General features: G+C 47.4%; 1 protein-coding gene across 1 annotated transcript in view; it reads right to left on the minus strand.

Annotated features, from left to right (window-relative positions):
• Window positions 1-5,007: 5,007 nt before the first annotated feature.
• LOC121585086 (A disintegrin and metalloproteinase with thrombospondin motifs 12-like) overlaps window positions 5,008-26,299 on the minus strand; it is a 48,580-nt gene continuing 27,288 nt past the window's right edge. Inside the window, exons 16-25 of the mRNA XM_041901442.2 lie at window positions 19,769-20,013; window positions 19,507-19,648; window positions 18,971-19,097; window positions 11,548-11,758; window positions 9,293-10,222; window positions 8,215-8,367; window positions 7,576-7,752; window positions 7,281-7,427; window positions 6,944-7,094; window positions 5,008-5,800 (exon numbers count right to left, since the gene is read on the minus strand). Coding sequence (XP_041757376.2) covers window positions 5,685-5,800; window positions 6,944-7,094; window positions 7,281-7,427; window positions 7,576-7,752; window positions 8,215-8,367; window positions 9,293-10,222; window positions 11,548-11,758; window positions 18,971-19,097; window positions 19,507-19,648; window positions 19,769-20,013 — 2,399 coding nt within the window. The 3' untranslated portion in view covers window positions 5,008-5,684. The remainder of the gene's footprint in view (window positions 5,801-6,943; window positions 7,095-7,280; window positions 7,428-7,575; window positions 7,753-8,214; window positions 8,368-9,292; window positions 10,223-11,547; window positions 11,759-18,970; window positions 19,098-19,506; window positions 19,649-19,768; window positions 20,014-26,299) is intronic.

The following is a 26,299-nucleotide window of genomic DNA, read 5'->3' on the forward strand; positions in this document are numbered from 1 at the left end:
ACCTCCAGGCAGGAGCTGCGCTCCCACGGAGCCATGTGTATCCTCTGTCTCAGGAGGAGAAGAAAGCTATGGAGATTTACATAGACGAATCTCTGAGACAAGGATACATACGGCCTTCCACTTCCCCCCGCGTCCTCGAGTTTCTTTTTCGTGAAGAAAAAGGATGGTGGTTTGCGTCCGTGCATCGATTACCGTGGTCTCAATCAGATTACGGTGAAGTATAGTTATCCACTCCCGCTGATTGCGACCATGACTGAGTCGTTGCATGGGGCGCGTTTCTTCACGAAATTAGATCTCAGGAGCGCGTACAACTTGGAGCGCATCAGGGAGGGTGATGAATGGAAAACAGCCTTTAGTACCACCTCGGGCCATTACGAGTATCTGGTCATGCCATACGGGTTGATGAACGCTCCGTCAGTTTTCCAATCATTCGTGGATGAGATCTTCAGGGACATGCAGGGGCAGGGAGTGGTGGTGTACATTGATGACATTCTCGTGTACTCGCCTACCCGTGTCGAGCATGTGGCCCTGGTGCGAAGAGTGTTGCGGAGGCTGGTGGAGCACGACCTGTATGCGAAGGCAGAGAAGTGTCTGTTTTTCCAGGAGTCGGTCTCCTTTTTGGGTTATCAGTTGTCTGCGTCAGGGGTGAAGATGGAGGTAGACTGGGTGTCGGCCGTGCGTAATTGGCAAACACCAACTACTGTGAAGGAGGTGCAGCAGTTTTTGGGGGTTTGCAAATTACTACAGGAGGTTTATCCGGGGTTTTGGACAGGTGGCAGCTCCCATCACGTCTCTGTTGAAGGGGGGTCCGGTGCGTCTGCAGTGGTCGGCCGAGGCGGACAGGGCGTTTGGGAGGCTGAAGGACCTGTTTACCTCGGCCCCGGTGCTGGCGCATCCGGATCCCTCTTTGCCGTTCCAGGTAGAGGTGGACGCGTCGGAGGCCGGTTTAGGAGCCGTGCTTTCACAACGGTCTGGCGCGCCACCTAAACTCCGCCCCTGTGCTTTTTATTCCAAGAAGCTCAGTCCGGCGGAGCGGAACTATGACGTAGGGGACAGGGAGCTGTTAGCCGTGGTACAGGCGCTAAAGGTGTGGAGGCACTGGCTTGAGGGGGCTCAACACCCTTTCCTCATTTTGACGGACCACCGTAACCTGGAGTACATCCGGGCGGCGAGGAGGCTGAACCCTCGCCAGGCAAGATGGAGTATGTTCTTGACCAGGTTTACTTTTAAGATCACGTACATCCCTGGGTCACAGAATGGCAAGGCAGATGCGCTGTCTCGGCGGTATGACACGGAGGAGAGGTCCGTGGAGCCCACTCCCATACTGCCTGAGTCGTGTCTGGTGGCACCGGTAGTGTGGGAGGTCGATTCTGAACTCGAGCGGGCGTTACGCACCGACCCTAGTCCACCACAGTGCCCGGAGGGTCGGAATGCGTTCCGCTCGAGGTTCGGGATCGATTGATCTATTGGGCTCACACGTCACCCTCCTCTGGACATCCGGGTATCGGCCGGACAGTGCACTGTCTTAGTGCCAAGTACTGGTGGCCCACGTTGGCAAGGGATGTGAGGGTTTATGTTTCCTCCTGCTCGGTGTGCGCCCAGTGTAAGGCGCCTAGACATCTACCTAGGGGTAAGTTGCTACCCCCTGCCCGTTCCACAACGACCATGGTCCCACCTCTCGGTGGACTTTATAACAGACCTTCCCCTCTCCCAAGGGAATACTACCATCCTGGTCGTGGTGGACCGGTTCTCTAAGGCCTGTCGTTTGCTCCCCATGCCGGGTCTTCCTACTGCCCTACAAACTGCCGAGGCACTGTTTACCCATGTGTTCCGGCACTACGGGGTACCCGAGGACATTGTGGCTGATCGGGGTCCCCAATTCACCTCCAGAGTCTGGAGAGCGTTTATGGAGCGGTTGGGGGTCTCGGTAAGCCTCACCTCGGGTTACCACCCGGAGAGTAATGGGCAGGTGGAACGTAAACCAGGATGTGGGTAGGTTTCTCAGAACATACTGCCGGGACCGGCCGGAGGAGTGGTCGAGTGCGTTCCCTGGGCCGAGATGGCCCAGAATTCCCTACGCCATTCCTCCACTAACCTAACTCCATTTCAATGTGTGTTAGGTTACCAGCCGGTTCTGGCACCCTGGCAGCAGAGCCAGATCGAGGCTCCTGCGGTGGATGAGTGGGCGCGGCGCTCGGAGGAGACTTGGAACGCTGCACACGTCCACCTGCAGCGGGCCTTCCGACGTCAGAAGGCGAGCGCTGATCTCCACCGCAGTGAGGCACCGGTGTACGCACCTGGTGATCGAGTCTGGCTCTCTACCAGAAACCTGCCCCTCCGCCTGCCCTGTCGGAAACTGGGTCGGCGGTTTGTAGGGCCATTTAAAGTCCTGAGAAGGTTGAACGAGGTATGTTATAGGTTAATGTTACCTGTGGAGTATAAGTGTATTAACCCCTCGTTCCATGTGTCCCCTTCTCAGGCCGGTGGTAGCGGGCCCACTCCAAGAAGATGAGATCTTGGAGACTCCTCCGCCCCCGTTGGACATCGAGGGGCACCGGCGTACTCCGTGAGATCCATCTTGGATTCGAGACGTCGGATGGGGGGTCTCCAGTATCTAGTGGAGTGGGAGGGGTACGGCCCGGAGGAGCGGTGCTGGGTGCCGAGGAGAGACGTTTTGGACCCGTCGCTCCTGACGGAATTCCATCGGGGGCATCCGACGCGCCCTGCTCCGCGTCCTCCTGGTCGTCCCCGAGGCCGGAGTCGGCGCACGTCTGGAGCCGCGCGTCAAGGGGGGGGTACTGTCACGGTTTCGGCCGAGGCTGCCTCTCTCCCTTGTTCGGGCAGGTTTCGGCGTTCGTCGTCTCCGAATTCTAGCTGCCACCGCTGTTTGTTTCTTGTTCGTTTGCTTTGGTCTGTTTGTTTTCACACCTGTTTCTGTTTTGGCGTAATTAGTGTCCTATAAGTTTCTCGTTGTGTTTGTCTAGTGTTGTGTGTAATTGATTTTCCGTCAGTTGTGTGTATTGCTCGGTTGAGCTTCTCTCCATTACTCTGGAGTATTTTCGCACCTGTTTGTGCGTGGTTACTATTTTGTCGCACCTGTTTGTGCGCGGTTACTATTTTGTCGCACCTGTTTGTGCGCAGTTTCTTTTCGCCTTCGTGCGTAATTTGTTGCCTCCGGGCAAAGTTTCCATTTGCCTTAGTTTGGCCTATAATACAAGCCTTTGGGAATATCGTTCTGAGTCCTGCGTTTGATTCCACCATTACACCTACAGCACGCCTGACACAAGCGGCACCATGAAGACCAAGGAGCTCTCCAAACAGGTCAGAGACAAAGTTGTGGAGAAGTACAGATCAAGGTTGGGTTATAGAAAAATATCAGAAACTTTGAACATCCCACGGGCACCATTTAAATCCATTATTAAAAAATGGAAAGGATATGGTACCACAAAACTCACGGACCAGGCAAGGAGGGCATTAATCAGAGTGGCAACAAAGAGACCAAAGATAACACTGAAGGAGCTGCAAAGCTCTTCTCACTCACCCACCACCCACAATACTGTGCTCCTCATTGGGCCGGTGTTCCATTACTGCTGACTAACTCGTGTGTGTGTGTGTGTGTGTGCGTGTGTGTGTGACAGCAGCAGAGAGCAGTATGTGTCTCAGGTTATCTGGGAGAGAAGAACCAGGGAAACCTGGGCCAGTTCAACATGATCCCTGAAACAGAGCTTGGTGCTACAGTGCTGAGTGCTACACAGCTAGTAGCTAATCACCCACTGTTTCCAACTGTGAATATTCACCCCTCACCTCTCCACTGTGATAGCCCATGTGTGGTGTGGCTGAGCTGGCAATGTGCTCACATTAGTGGTGGATGTGTTACTTTTTCTCTAAAGACGTGGTGAACGGTCGTATCCAATTTCATATTACAGCTTGTAGACCAAGCGGGAGGTATTTACATAGTCAAGTGCACATACTTTATACAGCTGAAACCTAAGTGCACTTATTCAGATGAATGAGAACAGTCCCAATTTCATTACAGGCAATCAGCAGTAGAGACAATAACAAAGCGTACTCCCCGTCTCTGTTTACCTTACCAAGTATAAAGCAAGTTGTGGTTGATAAGAGGAGCTGGTAGAGTGTTAATGCTCGACTGTTTAGGAGTATTACCGCCAATAATCCTGAGTGGTGCAGCGGTCTAAGGCACTGCATCGCCTTGCTAGAGGCGTCACTACAGACCCGGGTTTGATCCCGTGCTGCATCACAACTGTCTGTGAACGGGAGTCCCATAGGGCAGCACACAATTGGCCCAGCGATGTCCGGGTTATGGGAGGGTTTGGCCGGGTAGGCCATAATTGTAAATAAAAATGTGTTCTTAACTGACTTGCCTGGTTAAATAAAAAAAACTACTTCCTCCTACATCGACCACAGGGCTTCTCACTGATACCATCAGCACAACGGGCCAGGCAGGACTCTAACTACACAACATCAAATCACACACAAAAATAAACATTTCACACTACACTCACAAGAAGGCTGTGTCATCATCTGAACTAACACTTAATGAGGAGGTACTGCAGGGGAATAACAGTGAAAAGTAATGATACAATCTCGTTGGACATTCAAAGCAAAAATCAGTCACACCACATGCTTCTTTCATCATTGCATTTATTGCTGAAGGCTTTTATAAAGATGATAGCATCTGTACACTATCATATACACAGCGGCCATCTTAACTGAGGCCTGAGAGGGATGACCTGCAACACCTCATTCTCATTGGCCAGCCTAATAAAGGGGAGGAGCACCACAGCATAGACACACAGCACCAGAGTAGGATGACATTACCGCTGGTCAAGTGTATGATTTCCCCTTAATGTTAAAGTTAGGATTTGGGGTGCGTAAGCTGATCCCAGATCTGTGCTTAAGGGAAACAACTATCCAGAGCCACAGTACCCCGAGAGCTCTGAGAACAAGAGCAATTAAAACACAATTACACAATAAAAAACACTACAGTTAAAAACATGAATTTTTATTGTACAGTCTACTATTTACCAAGTATTTGCTTAGTGTCATAGGAAAATGTTCATGACATAATAGTTACCTTATCATTAATTATTCGTTTTTTGGGGATTCATTAAATCCAGCACCATTAAAGTAAGTGCCAGAAAATACCCATTGTCACCACATAATTTATTTGTAAATACCAGGCAAATACCAGCTGAAAGGGGGTTGTAAACAAAGTGTTACCGGCTGTCACCATAATTTCTGTATTAGCGGGGAAACTTGGAATAGAGAACAAAATGCAAGCCAAACAGGCTTTTACACAGCTTGATATTTTGACTGACATTCAACAGTATTGGAAAACAGGTGGGACATGGGTGAGAAGTTCACATAACTAAGTCTTTAGAGGCTGTTGGAGGCCTGGTACCCTGGGTTACACAGTATGAGCTAGGAAGGTGCAAGGCTAAGACAAACTGCACACAGCAGCAATATACAGTATTTTAGCTTCTTGAATTCCCACCCCATATAGGTAACGGTCTGTGGTGGTTATGATGATGATGATGATGATGATGATGAAAAGGCTGTTGCCAGCTGATTGCACTAGAGATGAGCTGCACCCATAGGAGAGCAGTGTGGATGCCCTGTATGTATGCGTTTGAGGTCCATGAGACAGGTAGTGCGGGTCAGAGTTACCCTCTACAGGTGACACAGCACTGTTTCTGGATGGACCTGAGGGAGCAGCGGCCCAGCAGCTTCAGCTTGTCACAGAACCGAGACGACATGCTGTTCTTCCTACACAGCGGACCTACACAACCACAACACAGGACAGGACAGGACAGAACACTGGCTTAGGTCAACTGCAATATACTGTACGTCGATCAACAGCATACATGTAAAACAAACATAGCTTCAGTATGAACTATTCCTTTATCTTAAGGTGAAATATCCTTGCTAAATAGCCAACAGGGAGGGATAGGTGTTTATTTATTTATTTATTTATTTTTTTGGGGGGGGTGGATCAGCTTAATATTGCAGATAGATTGTATCTTCTATCAATGTAATTGTCTGCATCACTTCCAATCCCCCATGTTTTTTATATATATACTCCCCTTTATTACTTTTCAACCCTGCCATCCTTTCCCTACTTGGGGTAAATTAGTGAACAACAATGCCCAGGCCTCTACTTCCGGTCTATACTTACTATCTACACCTTATGGACACAGTTAATTTTACAATAATTCTATTATATATATATATATATATTTTTTTTGCTCCTGAACTTCTTCTACTCTCAACCTCTCCGATCATTTTCATGATGTCCATCCGGTTTGCTTCTATATGCCATATCTTTCTAACTGTGCTCTTTCCCAAAAGCTCCCAACATACAACCTATATACTTATTATGGACACAGTATGCTTACATTATTAGCTATCTTTGTTATTATTTGTTGTTATTTGTTATTAGTCCCATCCTTCAACTCTATTCAATACCTCCCATCTATCTCTTAACACCATCCATATAGGATTTCTATTTGCCATATATATTTTAACCGTACTGTGATGTTTTACAAAAGTTCTGAACCTTTCTATTCTCAGTGCTTCTACAGATTGTGAATTAAAAATAAACATTTTTGCTAAAAGTATTATTATATTATTGATCGATTGACTATGACTTTTCAGATCACCCAGTAATGCTATCTGCAAGGTTAGCTCCAGGTAAATATTGCAATCCTTTAGCCATTCCTGGACCTGTGTCCAAAAACAAGCTACAAATGGACAGAACCAAAACAAATGATCTAATGATTCTGTCTCTTCACAGCAAAATCTGCAGAGCTGGGAAGATTGTATCCCCCATATAAATAACATTCTATTGGTAGCAAGAATTTTATATAATAATTCTAATTTTTGAATCCGGTGTCGTTTTGGGAGGGATAGGTGTTTGTCTTACCGGTTTTAGTCTGACACTCCTGCATGTTGCATTTCCTGAGTGTGTCAGGCCTGCTGCTCTGCTCACACAGACTGTTCTCCACAGAGCCGGAGTCCTCAACAACACACCGCACCACACGATGCTGCAACCCCTCGTCACAACTCACAGAGCACTGACACACAAACAGAAGACAACAGACATTACTAACACACACAGACACACTAGTCCCCATTGACATACCGCACCATGCAATGCACACTCTGAACATGTAACAGGCACAAAGTTTGCACATAATGTAGGTAAATAAATATACTGCAATTCATGAACTGTAAGTAAATATGTTCTCCAGTGCCTTTACCTCCTCCCAGTCCTGTGGGTCCCAGTAGCTGCAGGGCTGCAGGTTGCAGGTCTCTGTGTCGTTTGGCCTCTGGGTGGCGCTACAGTGCTGCGCTTCAGGGCAGTATACCAGCCGCTCCCTCAATCCACCACCACAGCTACAAGAGCACTGGCGATGAAAGGAGTTTATATTTACAATCATATTCGAACTAATTTAATCTTATTAATAATAGAAAATAGCATATGGACCAAAGCCAGTCAGCATGTGACAATATATGTGTGTGTGCGTGCATGTGTGTTCATGTGTGTATATGTACCTGTCCCCAGGGGGAGGTTCTCCAGGGCTGGCAGGGTTGGGGACGACAGGACAGGATGCTGGGGGGTCTGGAGGAAAGGGCTTGGCAGTGGAACGGTCTCAGTGGACGTCCCTTCTGCCCGTCCACACACTGCACCTCACGCTGCCTCCTGCCCACCACCTCACACCCCTTCGGACACTACAGAAAGAGAGGGAGAGAGAGAAAGAAAGAGAGAGAGAGAGAGGAAGAAAGAGAGAGTCAGTATAATACCTTGTCTGTTCTTATTATTACGTGATCTGTAGGTTTTTATTTTAGAGTGGTCCTCGACTCGGCTTGTAAAGGACATCACATTTCATATGGCTATGCAGTAATGTCACTAATAAACTTGTTTCTGCTTTAGCTGACGTGTTGCTGTCTTGCATAGTTTACCAAGGCAAGTGGTAGAAACTTGTAGAAAAGTTGTAGAAACTTGCAGTTGGTAGAGCACGGTGCTTGCAACACAAGGATTGTGGGTTAAATTCCCCGGGACAGCCATATGTAAAATGTATGCACACATAACTGTAAGTCACTTTGGATAAAAGCGTCTGCTAAATGGCATATATTATTATATTAGCTATAGAATGCAGAGACAGTCAGGTACAGTGTACCCAGGCTACTGACCTTGCTCCAATTGCCACTCAGCCAGGTGGCACAGGGGTGCAGGTGGCAGGTGCGAGCTGGTTCTGGTCTCTTCAGGTTGGCACAGTCCGATTCATGCTGGGAGCTACACAGCACTGGCCTCCACATTGCCCCTAGGCCACACGACGTTGAACACTGGCACAGACAACAGGTGAGAAGAGAGCGAGGAAGACGGAAAGTCAGTAAGAGGAGGAGAGAAGGGGGATTTGATTCCTATATATCATCAAAGTAAAGTATGTTGTACAGTATAGAAATGTTTCTGCCTTATGATTGTTCACAACTATAAGGGTGTTGATTTTTACATCAGTGATTCTAATAACCAAAATGCATTGCATGCCTATAGCAGGGATGGGAAATTGGCGGCCCGCCCCACTTTGAAACCCCTTTGATCAATACCCGCTCCCCCCAAAAGTAAATAAATAATACAAATAAAACAAATGTAGGAACTCAGTCGGGGTCTCAACTTACTGTTGCGAGTTAGAATAGTAGAATACACAAGGTGCCATTTCGAAATGTGGTTGTGCATCAGCAGTTATTCTCTTGTTATGCCATTCATCGACAGTCAGTCAATTAGCCCATGTCAGCTAAACATTTTTAGATGGCTAAGTTCGTCTACCGGCCAGCTATCTAAACTTGTTATCACGGTCAAATTACTCGCCAGGGGGCCCCCATTGATTTTGTTAGTCAGTCTCACTCAGATATCATATTTAAAACGGCAAACATTTCTCTCCAACCTATGGCAAAATGTGTAGAATTGCATGAAATTAGTTATACAATTGCAAAATCTTCTTTCCACCCCATGGAAAGATTTGTAGAATTGTAGCAAACTTGCTTTAAAACTGCAACATTTTCTTTACACCCCATGGCAAAATGTGTAGAATTGCACAAAATTAACTATGGTTTGGATGTGGGTACGCAGATCCGCGAGCAACTGCGGCCCCTCATGATGAGTTCAGGTTTTTTTGTAGCCCCCACCCCCATCAAAGTTGCCCAACACTGGCCTATAGGGTAATCATCAACAAGCTCATAACCACAGAGGGTTCCTTTCTCCTGTACTCACCTCGCTCCAGTTGCCCACCACCCAGAACACCTCCATCCTGGTTGTCCGGTTGGTGAAAGGGTTGATGGAAGGTGTGGTGTTGGGGGGAGTGAGGGGGTAGTGGCTGGTGTTCATGGCCCAGTGTGCAGTGCTGGTTTGTGGGGTTGAGGGGGAGGTAGTGAGGGGTACTCTGGTTGTGTGTGGGGTTGTATGTGATGTTGTTGGGACACTTGTGTGTGGTGTGTGTGGTGTGGATGTAGGGTGTAACCCGGTGGTGGTCACGATGGGTGGTGATTGGTTGGGAGTCCCGAGAGAGGTTTCCGTGGTAAAAATGTCCAGATCTGTAAGCCCCTCCTCCTCTGTAGTCACATCCTCCACTACATAGTCATACCCTGGAGTGTATGTCACCCCCGAATCTGGAAACAAAAAATCAGCTGCACTCCCCTCCTCCTCCTTTTTCTCGTCCTCCTCTTCTTTCTCTCTCATCTCTCTGTTCTCCGTTTCAGTAGGACTGGTCGTAATATACGCCCCATCCTTGTCCTCTACATGCCCATTCTTCACCACTATCAGGTTAAACTCATAGTCATCTACGTCAATGATATCAGTGGCTGTGGAGGACGGTGGGAAGGGCTTGGTGGTAGAAGTGGTGATGGGGGTTGTAGTTCTCTCAGTCACAGTAACAGTGCTGGTTCTGGGTGTAGTGGTGGTGCTGGTGCTTTTGGGGCACCAGGTGTGTGTAACTGGCTGCCTGGTTGGGTGTCTCTTGGGCAGGTAGATACGGCGGTATTTAGGGGGTGGTCCCGGACGTCGTCGGAGGCCTTTGCTTGGGCAGCTCTGCAGGGCGCACAGTGACTTGGAGCGAGGCATGGTTTCGTTGTCACACTTTTTTGGGGGTGCGGTCAGGCAGGTGACCGTCCGGGTGCGCACGCTACCACCACATGTCACTGGGCACTGAGAGAGAGAGAGAGAGAGAGATTAAATAGGTTATTAACAGAACAAGGAGAGAGATTAAATAGGTTATTAACAGAATAAGGAGAGAGAGATTAAATAGTTTATTAACAGAACAAGGAGAGAGAGAGAGATTAAATAGGTTATTAACAGAACAAGGAGAGCGAGAGATTAAATAGGTTATTAACAGAACAAGGAGAGAGCGAGAGAGAGAGAGAGAGAGAGAGAGAGAGAGAGAGAGAGAGAATTAAATAGGTTATTAACAGAACAAGGAGAGAGAGAGAGAGAGAGAGAGAGAGAGAGAGAGAGAGAGAGAGAGAGAGAGAGATTAAATAGGTTATTAACAGAACAAGGAGAGAGCGAGAGATTAAATAGGTTATTAACAGAACAAGGAGAGAGAGAGAGAGAGATTAAATAGGTTATTAACAGAACAAGGAGAGAGAGAGAGAAAGAGATTAAATAGGTTATTAACAGAACAAGGAGAGAGCGAGAGATTAAATAGGTTATTAACAGAACAAGGAGAGAGAGAGAGAGAGAGAGAGAGATTAAATAGGTTATTAACAGAACAAGGAGAGAGCGAGAGATTAAATAGGTTATTAACAGGACAAGGAGAGAGAGAGAGAGAGAGAGAGATTAAATAGGTTATTAACAGAACAAGGAGAGAGCGAGAGATTAAATAGGTTATTAACAGAACAAGGAGAGAGAGAGAGAGAGAGATTAAATAGGTTATTAACAGAACAAGGAGAGAGAGAGATTAAATAGGTTATTAACAGAACAACGAGAGAGAGAGAGAGAGAGAGAGAGAGATTAAATAGGTTATTAACAGAACAAGGAGAGAGAGAGAGAGAGAGAGAGAGAGAGAGAGAGAGAGAGATATGAAATAGGTTATTAACAGAACAAGAGAGAAGAGAGAGAGAGAGAGAGAGAGAGAGAGAGAGAGAGAGATTAAATAGGTTATTAACAAAACAAGGAGAGAGAGAGAGAGAGAGAGAGAGAGAGAGAGATTAAATAGGTTATTAACAGAACAAGGAGAGAGCGAGAGATTAAATAGGTTATTAACAGAACAAGGAGAGAGAGAGAGAGAGAGAGAGAGAGAGAGAGAGATTAAATAGGTTATTAACAGAACAAGGAGAGAGCGAGAGATTAAATAGGTTATTAACAGAACAAGGAGGGAGAGAGAGAGAGATTAAATAGGTTATTAACAGAACAAGGAGAGAGCGAGAGATTAAATAGGTTATTAACAGAACAAGGAGAGAGAGAGAGAGAGAGAGAGATTAAATAGGTTATTAACAGAACAAGGAGAGAGAGATTAAATAGGTTTACAGTACCACGCTCCAGTTGCCCACGGCCCAGTCAGGTCCACAGAGCAGGTCTCTGTTGCAGGGAACCACAGGTTTGGGTTTGAGCAGCTGTTTACAGTCCCCAGGGTGGAGCACCCTCTCCTCCCCCGCCACCGTGCGCACACACAGCACTGTACGTTTCCTCACCCCTCCCGAACCACAGGTGGCAGAGCACAGCTGCCAGCCCCCCACCCACCACCTACACAGGGGGAGAGAGGAGAGAGTGTGAGATAAGGGCCCTGAAAAAAATTGTGTTGGTCTGATTTGCTTCTGAAATTAAAGGTGGCAAAAAACAACAGGGCCATAACAGACACTAATAACACCTGTTAAATTACTGGGCTTTTTAATTGTATTTATTTGGGGGGGGCGGATAAACGTTAATATTGCAGATAGATTGTCTCTAATGTCTCCTGAGTGGTGCAGTGGTCTAAGGCACTGCATCGCAGTGCTAACTGTGCCACTAGAGATCCTGGTTCGAATCCAGGCTCTGTCGCAGCCGGCCGCGACCGGGAGACTCATGGGCGGCGCACAATTGGCCCAGCGTCGTCCAGGATAGGGGAGGGAATGGCCGGCAGGGATGTAGCTCAGTTAATAGAGCATGGAGTTTGCAACGCCAGGGTTGTGGGTTCGATTCCCACGGGGGGCCAGTATTAAAAAAAATATATGTATTCACTGACTGTAAGTCGCTCTGGATAAGAGCGTCTGCTAAATGACTAAAATGTAAATGTAAAATGATTGTGGTTTCCATCAATTTAATTGTTTGCATAATTTCTAATCCCACTTATTATCTTTTATTTATACTTCCCCCCCCAACCCTACCATCCCTACCCTGATTGGAGTAAACTAATGGACACAATATCCTAATTACCTCTTTCTTCAAGTGCTGGATTTTCACCCACAGCGACCAATCCACCATTCTGATCTTAACTCCAACCCTCCAATGTCCACAGATTAACCCATCTTTCCCAGTATAATGTCATTTTGCTATTTATTTTGTAATACATCCCTCCATTTTACTATGATGTCAAAGAGCAAGCAATGCAGATGAGTTGATTACCATTTTGTATTGAGCATACACCTCCATACACTGTTGTTAGTTGCTTGTGTGACATAATTTTACAGTCCTTGTTTACAATGTCCTTCATAAATATTATACCCTTCTTGTACATTTTTGTCCAATATATATTTTTTCTCTCTATCAGTACATTGGAGTTTAGCCATATTATTTGCTTTAATAATAGATCTGCCAACTCTGTATGACTTCATTTAAAAAGGAGGATACTTTAAACAGGGATCCATTGTCAATCCATTGAAAATGTAAGGTTTTAAGAGGCCGCTCTTAAACATAGGATGGGCCTCTCTTAGCAGCTTGCTTAAAAACCAGTTTGGATTTAGATACAATTTTGGAACAATGGAGGCTTTAAGAGAGAGGTTTAATGCCTTAATATTTAATTGTTTTAACCCTCCAAACTCATGTTCGTTATATAAATATGCTCGTTTAACTTTGTCTGATTTGCCATTCCAAATAAAGTGAAATATTTTTTCCTCGCATGACTTGAAAAAGGATTATCCTGGAGTCGGTAGAGCCATGAATAAATATATAAACGGAGATATCTCTAGAGAATTAATCAGAGTAATCTTCCCGGAGATGGATAGGTGTTTCCCTCTCCACGGTTTCAAAATTCTGTCTATTTTGCTAAGTTTGCAAGAACGCTCAACCTTTCCTGGATATGTACACCAAGCACATAGACTTCACCATCCACCCATTTAATCGGGAGACCACATGGCAATTTAAAAGTTTGTCTCTTTTAGAGACCCAACCCGTAATATAGTACACTTATCATAGTTGGGTTTTAGTCCAGAGAAACTAGAGAAATTATCTAGTTCCTCAATGAGGTCCTTCAAGGTTGAAGATTGAGGACTCAAGAGAATCACTTCAATCATCGGCGTACATTGATACTTTTGTCTCTAATCCATTCATTTTTAGCCCCTTAATGTTATCATTAGATTTTTAAAGTTAATAGTTTCATGGCCATAATAAAAACATATGGTGACAGAGGGCAACCTTATTGTCACGGTTTCGGCCGAGGCGGCTCCTCCTCCTTGTTCGGGCAGGTTTCGCCGGTCGTCGTCTCCGGAGTTCTAGCTGCCACCGCTCGATGTTTCGTGTTTGTTTGGTTTTGTCTGTTAGTCACACCTGTTTTGTGTTAGGTCTCATTTAGCACCCTATTTAGTTTCCTTGTTGTTAGGTTTGTGTTGTGTGTGATTGTTCGTGTCGTGGTTGCGCTACCCGTGTCGGTACGCTATTTTCCTGAGCTTCCTCGTGTTGTGAGGAGAGATTTACGCACCTGTGTGTGCGCTAGTATTTACGCCTGTGTGCGTCTTTTGCCTCCGTGCTGTTTTTGGATTACTTTTCGTGCACAGTAAAGTCTTGTTGGACTTACCCTCTGCTGCCTGCGCCTGATTCCACACCACACCCATACACAGCACCGTGACAGAATCACACACCCACTGTATGGAATCAGCAGGAGCACCCGTCGACCCCATGGAGGAGCGTCTCCTTGGACACGAGCACCGGATCAACCGTATCGGGCACGCCTTGGAGGGCGTCATGGACACCCTTCGTCGATGGGAGACCAGCGGGGTTCCCATAGCCCCACCTATCGCACCATCACCTTCACCACCGGACAACCAGCCCGTCCATCGACCGGAACCCAGTGGGATTCGGCTCTCGCTCCCGAGGGCGTACGACGGCACCGCTGCCGGGTGTCAGGGGTTCCTCCTACAAGTGGAGCTCTACATTGCCACCATACACCCGGCGCCCTCGGGATACGAGAGCGTTTCCGCCCTCATCTCCTGTCTCACCGGCAAGGCGTTGGAGTGGGCCAACGCCGAGTGGAGGGGAATAGACGCCGCCACCGTCACCTATGCGGAGTTCTCCCGTCGCTTCCGTGCGGTCTTCGACCATCCACCAGAGGGGAGAGCGGCGGGGGAACGTCTATTCCACCTCCGACAGGGGATGAGGAGCGCTCAGGCGTTCGCGCTGGAGTTCCGGACTCTAGCGGCTGATGCGGGGTGGAATGAGAGGGCCCTCATAGACCACTTCCGATGTAGCCTTCGGGAGGACGTCCGCAGGGAGTTAGCCTGCAGGGACAGTACACTAACATTTGACCAGCTGGTGGACATGGCCATCCGACTGGACAACCTGCTGGCGACCCGCGGACGTCCCAGGTGGGGGTCCCCCATTCCACCCTCCAGCGCCTCCGAGCAGTGTCCGATGGAGCTTGGAGGTGCTGGCGCTAGAGGGAGAGGAGGTAGGAGCCCGAGGGGGGCAGTCTCCTGCACCAAGTGTGGGCGCGGAGGGCACACCGCGGCTAGGTGCTGGGGAGGGTCCCCTGGTGAGGAAGAGAGCAGGTCGTACAGTGGGGAGTCCACCCAGGTGAGTAGGCGCCCTACTTATCCAGAGCTTTCTGTCGTTCACATTACCTTACCTGTTTGTTTCCCACAGGTTGCACCTCGGTCCCAGCATAAGGCGCTAGTCGATTCAGGCGCAGCTGGGAATTTTGTAGACCGGAGATTCTGTGTTAAGTTAGGGATTCCCCTCCTTCCAGTCGACAAACCCTTTCCTGTACATGCCCTAGATAGTCGTCCGTTAGGATCTGGGTTGATTGGGGAGGTCACAGCGCCACTTCGGATGATGACGCAGGGGGGGTCATGAGGAGACGATTCAACTCTATCTTATCGACTCTCCTGCGTATCCGGTGGTACTGGGGCTTCCCTGGTTGATGACCCATGATCCTACTATTTCGTGGCGAGAGAAAGCTCTTAAAGGGTGGTCTGCTCAGTGTGAGGGGTTATGTCTGGGTGTTTCCGTAGGGGCGACCTCGGTGGAGAGTCCGAACCAGATGCCAGCACTGCACATTCCTCCTGAGTATGAGGATTTGGCGCTCGTGTTCAGTAAGACCAGAGCGGCACAGTTGCCACCTCATAGACAAGGGGATTGTGCGATAGACCTCCAGACAGGAGCAGCGCTTCCGCAGAGCCATGTGTATCCTTTGTCACAGGAGGAGAAAAGGGCAATGGAGACTTACATTGTCGAGTCTCTGAGACAGGGATACATACGGGCCTCCACTTCTCCCGCGTCCTCGAGCTTCTTTTTTGTGAAGAAAAAGGATGGAGGTTTGCGTCCGTGTATTGATTACCGCGGTCTCAATCAGGTGACGGTGAAGTACAGCTATCCACTTCCTCTGATTGGGACCATGACGGAGTCCTTACACGGGGCAAGGTTCTTCACAAAATTGGATCTCAGGAGCGCATATAACTTGGTGCGCATTAGGGAGGGCGATGAGTGGAAGACAGCATTTAGTACTACATCCGGCCATTACGAGTATCTCGTCATGCCATATGGGTTAATGAATGCTCCATCAGTCTTCCAATCGTTTGTAGACTAACTTTTCCGGGACATGCAGGCGCAGGGAGTAGTGGTGTACATAGATGATATTCTTGTGTACAGTGCTACTCGGGCCGAGCATGTAGCCCTGGTGCGCAGGGTATTGAGGAGACTGTTGGAGCATGACCTGTATGTCAAAGCTGAGAAATGTCTGTTCTTCCAGGAGTCAGTTTCCTTTTTTGGGTTACCAGTTGTCTTCGTCAGGGGTGAGAATGGAGGTGGACCGAGTGTCCGCCGTGCGTAATTGGCAAACCCCAACTACGGTTAAAGAGGTGCAGCGGTTCTTGGGTTTTGCGAATTACTACCGGAGGTTTATCCGGGGTTTTGGACAGGTGGCAGCTCCCATAACGTCTCTTCTGAAGGGGGGGTCCGGTGCGCTTGCAGTGGTCAGCTGAGGCGGACAGGGCCTTTGGGAGACTGAAGGACCTGTTTACCTCGGCCCCGGTGTTGGCGCACCCGGGTCCCACTTTACCCTTCCAAGTTGAGGTGGACGCGTCTGAGGCCGGTATCGGGGCAGTTCTTTCTCAACGATCCGGTACACCACCTAAGCTCCGCCCCTGTGCTTTTTATTCTAAGAAGCTCAGTCCGGCGGAGCGGAATTATGACGTAGGGGACAGGGAGCTGTTAGCCGTAGTACAGGCCCTAAAGGTGTGGAGGCATTGGCTTGAGGGGGCTCAGCACCCTTTCCTCATTCTGACCGACCATCGTAACCTGGAGTACATTCGGGCAGCTAGGAGACTGAATCCTCGCCAGGCTCGATGGACTATGTTTCTCGCCCGGTTTGTGTTCAAGATCACTTACATCCCTGGGTCCCAGAACGGGAAGGCAGATGCTCTGTCCCGTCGGTATGACACGGAGGAGAGGTGCGTGGAGTCCATTCCCATACTACCGGAGTCTTGTCTGGTGGCACCGGTGGTGTGGGAGGTCGATGCGGAGATCGAGCGGGCGTTACGCACCGAGCCTAGTCCTCCACAGTGTCCGGTGGGTCGGGTGTACGTCCCGCTCGAGGTCCGGGATCGGCTGATTTATTGGGCTCACACGTCCCCCTCCTCTGGACATCCGGGTATTGGCCGGACGGTGCACTGCCTTAGTACGAAGTACTGGTGGCCAACGTTAGCCAGGGATGTGAGGGTTTATGTCTCCTCCTGCTCAGTATGTGCCCAGTGTAAGGCGCCCAGACACTTGCCCAGGGGTAAATTACAGCCCCTGCCCGTTCCACAACGACCCTGGTCTCACCTCTCGGTGGATTTTGTTACCGATCTTCCCTCCTCCCAGGGGAATACCACCATCCTGGTCGTTGTGGATCGGTTCTCGAAGGCCTGTCGTCTCCTTCCTATGCCGGGTCTTCCCTACGGCCCTACAGACCGCTGAGGCTCTATTTACTCACGTCTTCCGGCATTACGGGGTGCCCGAGGATATAGTGTCCGATCGAGGCCCCCAGTTTACCTCCAGAGTCTGGAGAGCATTTATGGAACGTTTGGGGGTCTCGGTGAGCCTTACCTCGGGTTACCACCCGGAGAGTAATGGGCAGGTTGAACGAGTCAACCAGGATGTGGGTAGGTTTCTGAGGTCATATTGTCAGGGCCGGCCGGAGGAGTGGGCGAGATATGTGCCCTGGGCCGAGATGGCACAGAACTCTCTCCGCCACTCCTCCACCCAACTAACCCCTTTTCAGTGTGTATTAGGGTACCAGCCGGTTCTGGCACCATGGCATGAGAGCCAGATCGAGGCCCCCGCTGTGGATGAGTGGGTGCGGCGCTCGGAGGAGACGTGGGACGCTGCACACGTCCATCTGCAGCGTGCCATACGTCGACAGAAGACGAGCGCCGACCTAAACCGCAGTGAGGGGCCAGTGTACGCACCTGGAGATCGAGTCTGGCTCTCAACCAGAAACCTGCCCCTCCGCCTGCCCTGCCGGAAGCTGGGTCGGCGGTTTGTGGGGCCTTTTAAAGTCCTGAGGAGATTGAACGAGGTGAGTTACAGGTTAGAACTACCTATTGATTACAAGAATATTAACCCCTCGTTCCATGTGTCTCTCCTCAGGCCGGTGGTAGCTGGTCCACTCCAGGACTTTGAGATTGAGGAGACTCCTCCGCCCCCGTTGGACATCGAGGGGGCTCCGGCGTACACAGTTCGGACCATCCTGGATTCGAGACGCCGGATGGGGGTCTCCAATATCTCGTGGAGTGGGAGGGGTACGGTCCGGAGGAGCGGTGCTGGGTGCCAAGGAGGGACATTCTGGATCCGTCCCTGATGACCGAATTCCATCGTGGTCATCCTACGCGCCCCTGCTCCGCGTCCCCCTGGTCGTCCCCGAGGCCGGAGGCGGCGCGCGGCTGGAGCCGCGCGTCAAGGGGGGGGTACTGTCACGGTTTCGGCCGAGGCGGCTCCTCCTCCTTGTTCGGGCAGGTTTTGCCGGTCGTCGTCTCCGGAGTTCTAGCTGCCACCGCTCGATGTTTCGTGTTTGTTTGGTTTTGTCTGTTAGTCACACCTGTTTTGTGTTAGGTCTCATTTAGCACCCTATTTAGTTTCCTTGTTGTTAGGTTTGTGTTGTGTGTGATTGTTCGTGTCGTGGTTGCGCTACCCGTGTCGGTACGCTATTTTCCTGAGCTTCCTCCTTGTGTTGTGAGGAGAGATTTACGCACCTGTGTGTGCGCTAGTATTTACGCCTGTGTGCGTCTTTTGCCTCCGGGCTGTTTTTGGATTACTTTTCGTGCACAGTAAAGTCTTGTTGGACTTACCCTCTGCTGCCTGCGCCTGATTCCACACCACACCCATACACAGCACCGTGACACTTATTTTATGCCTCTTGACAATTTAAAGTTGTCAGAAAAGTAACCATTATTTATGATTTTACATAAAGGATTGTTGAACATGACTTTTACCCATTTTATGAAAGATTAGTAGAAACAAGACTGGTGTTATAGAGTATTCGTCATAGTAATAGGGAAACTAAGGAACCTGGCAGGGCAGTCCATGTTCTTGCACTTGCGGTGTTGGTCCTCCGGGCGGCTCTCTGGGTCACAAAAAGCCTCATCGACCACGCCCACCTCCAACTCAAAACACCTGACAGGCTGATGCTGTTTACCTGGACATCACAGAACACAGGCAGGGATGCTAAGAGGGATCCTTGGGATGACCCTACCTTAAACCCTAACCTTGACCTTAACCCCTACCCTTACCTAACCCTAACCTTAACCTGTTAAATGTAAACTTCAATGGGGTTGGTTCATCCCAAGCATCCCACTTAGCATATACCAAAAGGTTTCTGTCTGAATAATCACACTGTTTGCTCTGACACTCAATATTGCTCTACAGTCTGATTAGAATGTAATCAGACAGACCATCAGAATCCAAAATCCACAACTCTCAACAAATGACAAGTTCACACAGGGACTACAAATATGCTATACATGCAGTACGGCCATCATACTAAAGCTGAATATGAATTTGAGGTTGTTTAAAAGACATAAGTTGTTTAAAAGACAACCCTTCACCTAGCCCACAGGTGGTGCTGCAGTCTGTCCAGGCCCCATGCCTCCACCTATACTCCGACCTGATGACCTCATTTCCTGTCTGGCGGTTCCTCTTGATGGTGTACTCATACTTTATACCTGGGTTCTTCTCCTGGTACAGCAACTAGACAACAGGAAACACACACTAAACAGTTAGCCTGTGTGTATCATATCTGAATCCTGATCTAGCTGGTCAATATCTAGCTGTATTGATTCATGTGTATAGTGTGTATGGTGTGTATACCTGGATCATGACTGGTTGTTTGGTGGGTCCAGGTGAGGTAAGGTTCTCCAGGTTCCCGCTGCGTTCGTAGTAGAAGGTGGTTCCGCCTGCCTTGTACTCCCCGTTCCATTGGATGATGTACTGGCCATTCAGGAAGTACTCCTCTGACCCCTGACCCCGCAGAGCCAGAAAGTTCCCTGCCTCCTCCATTTCCTGGACCACAATGTCACGTGCCCCCTCTGGGATCACTCCCACGTCCACGTAGCCTGTGATAGGAGGAAGGAGAAGAAGGTGAATCAGCTGTGTTAGTGCTGGGCTGGAACAAAAGCCTGAAAACCCTGTGGGTCCCTAGGACTGAAAAGAACTGCCCTTTATGTAATCATATGCAATTTTAACCATTTACCCTAACCTTGACCCTAAACCTACAATGGTATCAAAGCTAGAGAAATGAAATGCAAGCAGAGGCATGACGAAGACACTAATAAACACAGAATGATTCATGGTTGCAAGTTGCAACGTGGGAGAGGCCAGAGCTTACAGAGAGGCCACCATGGCAGCCAGCTATGGTTGCACCAACATCCAGACTTCCAGACTCTCTGTGATCTTTTATAGAGGGTGGGAGAGTGGCGTGTGTGTGTGTGTTGGGTGGTGGGGTGGGGTAACCATGTCTCTTGTCTGTAACGGTGTGTGGGAGGGCACTGCTCTGGTAGGGTCTCTGGTTTTTAATAGTGTGTGGATGTGTGGGGTAGGTGTTGGTGTGTGTCTGTTTGTGAGGGTAAAGGAGGGGGTAGCATTACTTTGGATCTCAGCTCTGCCCTTTGAAGTTTCATACATCTGAGCCGGAGGGTGTCCGTAAAAGGGCACTGGAGACACACACAACACACACACACACAATGGATGTCTGGGAGGTAAGGTTGAGATCTGGGTCTGCATTCCAAACATAAAGCTCACTCCCTTCTCCCAGTCCTGGATGACTTGTCCTACCAGATATGAAGGGATCATGCAGTCAGTACTGTAATGGATCTACCTACTACCTGCCACCAGTTCCAAATTGATCCCCATTCCCTTGCCCATGCTCAGGCAGGGCTGAACTACTGTATTTGGGGCCCCAGGGCACTGACCTTTAGAAAAACAGCCAACTTCCTGAAATTCTACACAATTCTATATTCTATATTCTATATGCTATCTGGGGGGCCCCGACCTCCAGGGGGCCCACAACCAAAACCCCCCTCTCCCCCCCAAAAACAAAACATTTTGTTGGGGGCCATGGGGCACCTGATCTGCCCGTTTGGTAATCCGGCCCTGTGCTTCGGAACTTCTTATACATCTGAAAGGATTGGTTAGGAAGTGGCTTTACCTTGGCCTCTGATTGGCGAGGTTGAATTGTGTGCCATACTGCTTATATCTGAAGTCTTTTGTCTGATACTTGCAGGTGCACTATTACTGTCTGGGGGTCGGGTTTAGGGGTCAGTTGGGGATTGGGCCCTTCAAAGTGCTGAATGGAGTTGTTGCCATATACAGTGGGGAAAAAAAGTATTTAGTCAGCCACCAATTGTGCAAGTTCTCCCACTTAAAAAGATGAGAGAGGCCTGTAATTTTCATCATAGGTACACGTCAACTATGACAGACAAATTGAGAAAAAAATTCCAGAAAATCACATTGTAGGATTTTTTATGAATTTATTTGCAAATTATGGTGGAAAATAAGTATTTGGTCACCTATAAACAAGCAAGATTTCTGGCTCTCACAGACCTGTAACTTCTTCTTTAAGAGGCTCCTCTATCCTCCACTCATTACCTGTATTAATGGCACCTGTTTGAACTTGTTATCAGTATAAAAGACACCTGTCCACAACCTCAAACAGTCACACTCCAAACTCCACTATGGCCAAGACCAAAGAGCTGTCAAAGGACACCAGAAACAAAATTGTAGACCTGCACCAGGCTGGGAAGACTGAATCTGCAATAGGTAAGCAGCTTGGTTTGAAGAAATCAACTGTGGGAGCAATTATTAGGAAATGGAAGACATACAAGACCACTGATAATCTCCCTCGATCTGGGGCTCCACGCAAGATCTCACCCCGTGGGGTCAGAATGATCACAAGAACGGTGAGCAAAAATCCCAGAACCACACGGGGGGACCTAGTGAATGACCTGCTGAGAGCTGGGACCAAAGTAACAAAGCCTACCATCAGTAACACACTACGCCGCCAGGGACTCAATTCCTGCAGTGCCAGACGTGTCCCCCTGCTTAAGCCAGTACATGTCCTGGCCCGTCTGAAGTTTGCTAGAGTGCATTTGGATGATCCAGAAGAGGATTGGGAAAATGTCATATATTCAGATGAAACCAAAATATAACTTTTTGGTAAAAACTCAACTCGTCGTGTTTGGAGGACAAAGAATGCTGAGTTGCATCCAAAGAACACCATGCCTACTGTAAAGCATGGGGGTGGAAACATCATGCTTTGGGGCTGTTTTTATGCAAAGGGACCAGGACGACTGATCCGTGTAAAGGAAAGAATGAATGGGGCCATGTATCGTGAGATTTTGAGTGAAAACCTCCTTCCATCAGCAAGGGCATTGAAGATGAAACGTGGCTGGGTCTTTCAGCATGACAATCATCCCAAACACACCGCCCGGGCAACGAAGGAGTGGCTTCGTAAGAAGCATTTCAAGGTCCTGGAGTGGCCTAGCCAGTCTCCAGATCTCAACCCCATAGAAAATCTTTGGAGGGAGTTGAAAGTCCGTGTTGCCCAGCGACAGCCCCAAAACATCACTGCTCTAGAGGAGATCTGCATGGAGGAATGGGCCAAAATACCAGCAACAGTGTGTGAAAACCTTGTGAAGACTTACAGAAAACGTTTGACCTGTGTCATTGCCAACAAAGTGTATATAACAAAGTATTGAGAAACTTTTGTTATTGACCAAATACTTATTTTCCACCATAATTTGCAAATAAATTCATAAAAAATCCTACAATGTGATTTTCTGGATATTTTTTCCTCATTTTGTCTGTCACAGTTGACATGTACCTATGATGAAAATCACAGGCCTCTCTCATCTTTTTAAGTGGGAGAACTTGCACAATTGGTGGCTGACTAAATACTTTTTTTCCCCACTGTATTCAAGGATTGAATGCAACATCTGAATGTGATATGTGAGGAAGAGTTGCTTGGAGATATAGTATAAATAAAAACTGTGACTTCAAGTGAAGGGGGCAGATCAGGAATCTTTGTTGGAATGTGGCCCTCACAATCAACTGAAATAAATACAGCAAATAATCAGGGACCTGCATCCTAATGATTCTATTCTGTCATGGATGATAATAACTAATACTGACATTTTGTGGTGTGCAAACATATGATCATAATCATTTTCAGATATTCTATAATATAGGATATAGTCAATGTTGATTTTATCTTGTACAAACATTATCATGATAATTTTCACTGTCATAAGTCAGTTAATCTATTCATTTCATACCTGCTCCCAAAAAGGCTCTTAAAATTGCTTCTTTATTTACAAATATAAAAAAATTGCATGGATGGACATCAACAGGAATAAAATCTAGTATTGACGTGGTTTTACAGTCCTAATGCACCCGCACATTACAACTTTGATCCGCATAGATACTATAATCATCTAGGCCACAGGGATTGGTGGAAGTCATTTTGGCAAAACTGTTATTCCCCGCATTCATGTAATGATGGCACTGAAGCAGACACATTGAGCACACATTTGGCATGCCAAACTTTGTTGTACTAATTACATACGCCATCAACAAAGGTGATAGATACAATTTTGGATTTTAACTTTCCTGACCGGGACAGTCACTCAATACTGGAATATAAAAGAAACCCAGAAACCCTGGACATGTGAGTAGATATATTATTAATGTTCAACCGGAAAACGAGGGTGCGTGGCTTATGACAATTCAGTAACTGACAGTATGGGGTGCACGTCCAACTGACGGTCAGCTGGCTAGTGATCGTGTGTGTGGTGTAACTTTACTGATTCAAATAACCCATGGAATGTCATAATACAATTATAGGGATTATATTCATTATAAGGATAATAGATTGAAGCTAGTATAAACTGCTGATCGCCTCTTATGGGAGCAGGTAGCACAAATATATTGCTTCATGCTAATGCTAGCTAGGTAGGTTTTGACATTTTGGTAGGGGCGTGTCAGTTCTAGCTAGGTTGCTGTCACTCACTGGCTGGAAGTCGTGTGTGTGGTACTGATGCAAAGAAATCATCAAATGACATTTCAGAATATAATTCATTATAGGGCTAGTAGATTGAAGTTAGTATCAATTGCGTATCTCCTCTTATGGGAGCAGGTGACATTGTTAGCTTAGCCTGCTAGCTAGCTAATTAATTATGATCTCAGATCTACTTAGCTAGTTAGTTCTTACCAGTGTCTGGGTGTCGGCGTTTCAACCATAATTTCCCCCCGGGAATGCTGTGTCATGATGTTGTGTCCCTAGATTAGCAATGTACAGTTGAAGTCAGAAGTTTACATATACCTTAGCCAAATACATTTAAACTCAGTTTTTCACAATTCCTGACATTTAATCCTAGTAAAAATTCCCTGTCTTAGGTCAGTTAGGATCACCACTTGATTTTAAGAATGTGAAATGTCAGAATAATAGTAGAGAGAATGATTTATTTCAGCTTTTATTTCTTTCATCACATTCCCAGTGGGTCAGAAGTTTACATACACTCAATTAGTATTTGGTAGCATTGCCTTTAAATTGCTTAACTTGTGTCAAATGTTTCGGGAAGCCTTCCACAAGCTTCCCACAATAAGTTGGGTGAATTTTGGCCCATTCCTCCTGACAGAGCTGGTGTAACTGAGTCAGGTTTGTAGGCCTCCTTGCTCGCACATGCTTTTTCAGTTCTGCCCACACATTTTCTATAGGATTGAGGTCAGGGCTTTGTGACGGCCACTCCAATACCTTGACTTTGTTGTTCTTAAGCCATTTTGCCACAACTTTGGAAGTATGCTTGGGGTCATTGTCCATTTGGAAGAGCCATTTGCGACCAACCTTTAACTTCCTGAGTGATGTCTTGAGATGTTGCTTCAATATATCCACATAATTGTCCTTCCTCATGATGCCATCTATTTTGTGAAGTGCACCAGTCCCTCCTACAGCAAAGCACCCCCACAGCATGATGCTGCCACCCCCGTGCTTCACGGTTGGGATGGTGTTCTTCGGCTTGCAAGTGTTCCCCTTTTTCCTCCAAACATAACGATGGTCATTATGGCCAAACAGTTCTATTTTTGTTTCATCAGACCAGAGGATATTTCTCCAAAAAGTACGATCTTTGTCCCTATGTGCAGTTGCAAACCGTAGTCTGGCTTTTTTTATGGCGGTTTTGGAGCAGTGGCTTCTTCCTTGCTAAGCGGCCTTTCAGGTTATGTCGATATAGGACTCGTTTTACTGTGGATATAGATACTTTTGTACCTGTTTCCTCCAGCATCTTCACAAGGTCCTTTGCTGTTGTTCTGGGATTGATTTGCACTTTTCGGACCAAAGTACGTTCATCTCTCAGAGACAGAACGCATCTCCTTCCTGAGCGGTATGACGGCTGCGTGGTCCCATGGTGTTTATACTTGCGTACTATTATTTGTACAGATGAACGTGGTACCTTCAGGCGTTTGGAAATTGCTCCCAAGGATGAACCAGACTTGTGGAGGTCTACAATTTTTTTTCTGAGGTCTTGACTGATTTCTTTTGATTATCCCATGATGTCAAGCAAAGAGGCACTGCGTTTGAAGGTAGGCCTTGAAATACATCCACAGGTACACCTCCAATTGACTCAAATGATGTCAATTAGCCTATCAGAAGCTTCTAACGCCATGACATCATTTTCTGGAATTTACCAAGCTGTTTAAAGGCACAGTCAACTTAGTGTATATAAACTTCTGACCCACTAGAATTGTGATACAGTGAATTATAAGTGAAATAATCTGTCTGTAAACAATTGTTGGAAAAATTACTTGTGTCATGCACAAAGTAGATGTCCTAACCGGCTTGCCAAAACTATAGTTTGTTAAAAATAAATTTGTGAAGTGGTTGAAAAACAAGTTTTAATGACTCCAACCTAAGTGTATGTAAACTTCCGACTTCAACTGTATGTGTGTAGATGTCAGTCAGTGTCATACAGTTTTGATTGTATCGCTATCAAAATAAAATGATATGAGACTAAGGTAAAAGGCAGTAACCGCTGCCAAGGGCAGGTTGAAACCAAGCTAAAAGGCAGCAAGTTCAGTTACTGCCATTTACCTTGGTTTCACAGTAACCTTTTGCTGTTACTGCTAATATGACCCCCATTTTCTCCAAAACACAATATAATAGAGACAGGATACTTGTCCACATGATTAAGGATGAGCAGTTACTGCCTTATTGCTTGGTAGGGCAGTATAGTAAGCTACAATAATGTCCTGCTCTGAAGAGAAAATCTATCAATCTATCTTTCTCTCTGTATTTCTCTCTCTCTCTGGCTGTGAGGTCACGGAGGTCACTAGTGAGTCATTCTCTCAAAA

Source organism: Coregonus clupeaformis, chromosome 16, assembly GCF_020615455.1.
Source record: "Coregonus clupeaformis isolate EN_2021a chromosome 16, ASM2061545v1, whole genome shotgun sequence".
In the NCBI taxonomy this organism is placed as follows: Eukaryota; Metazoa; Chordata; class Actinopteri; order Salmoniformes; family Salmonidae; genus Coregonus; species Coregonus clupeaformis.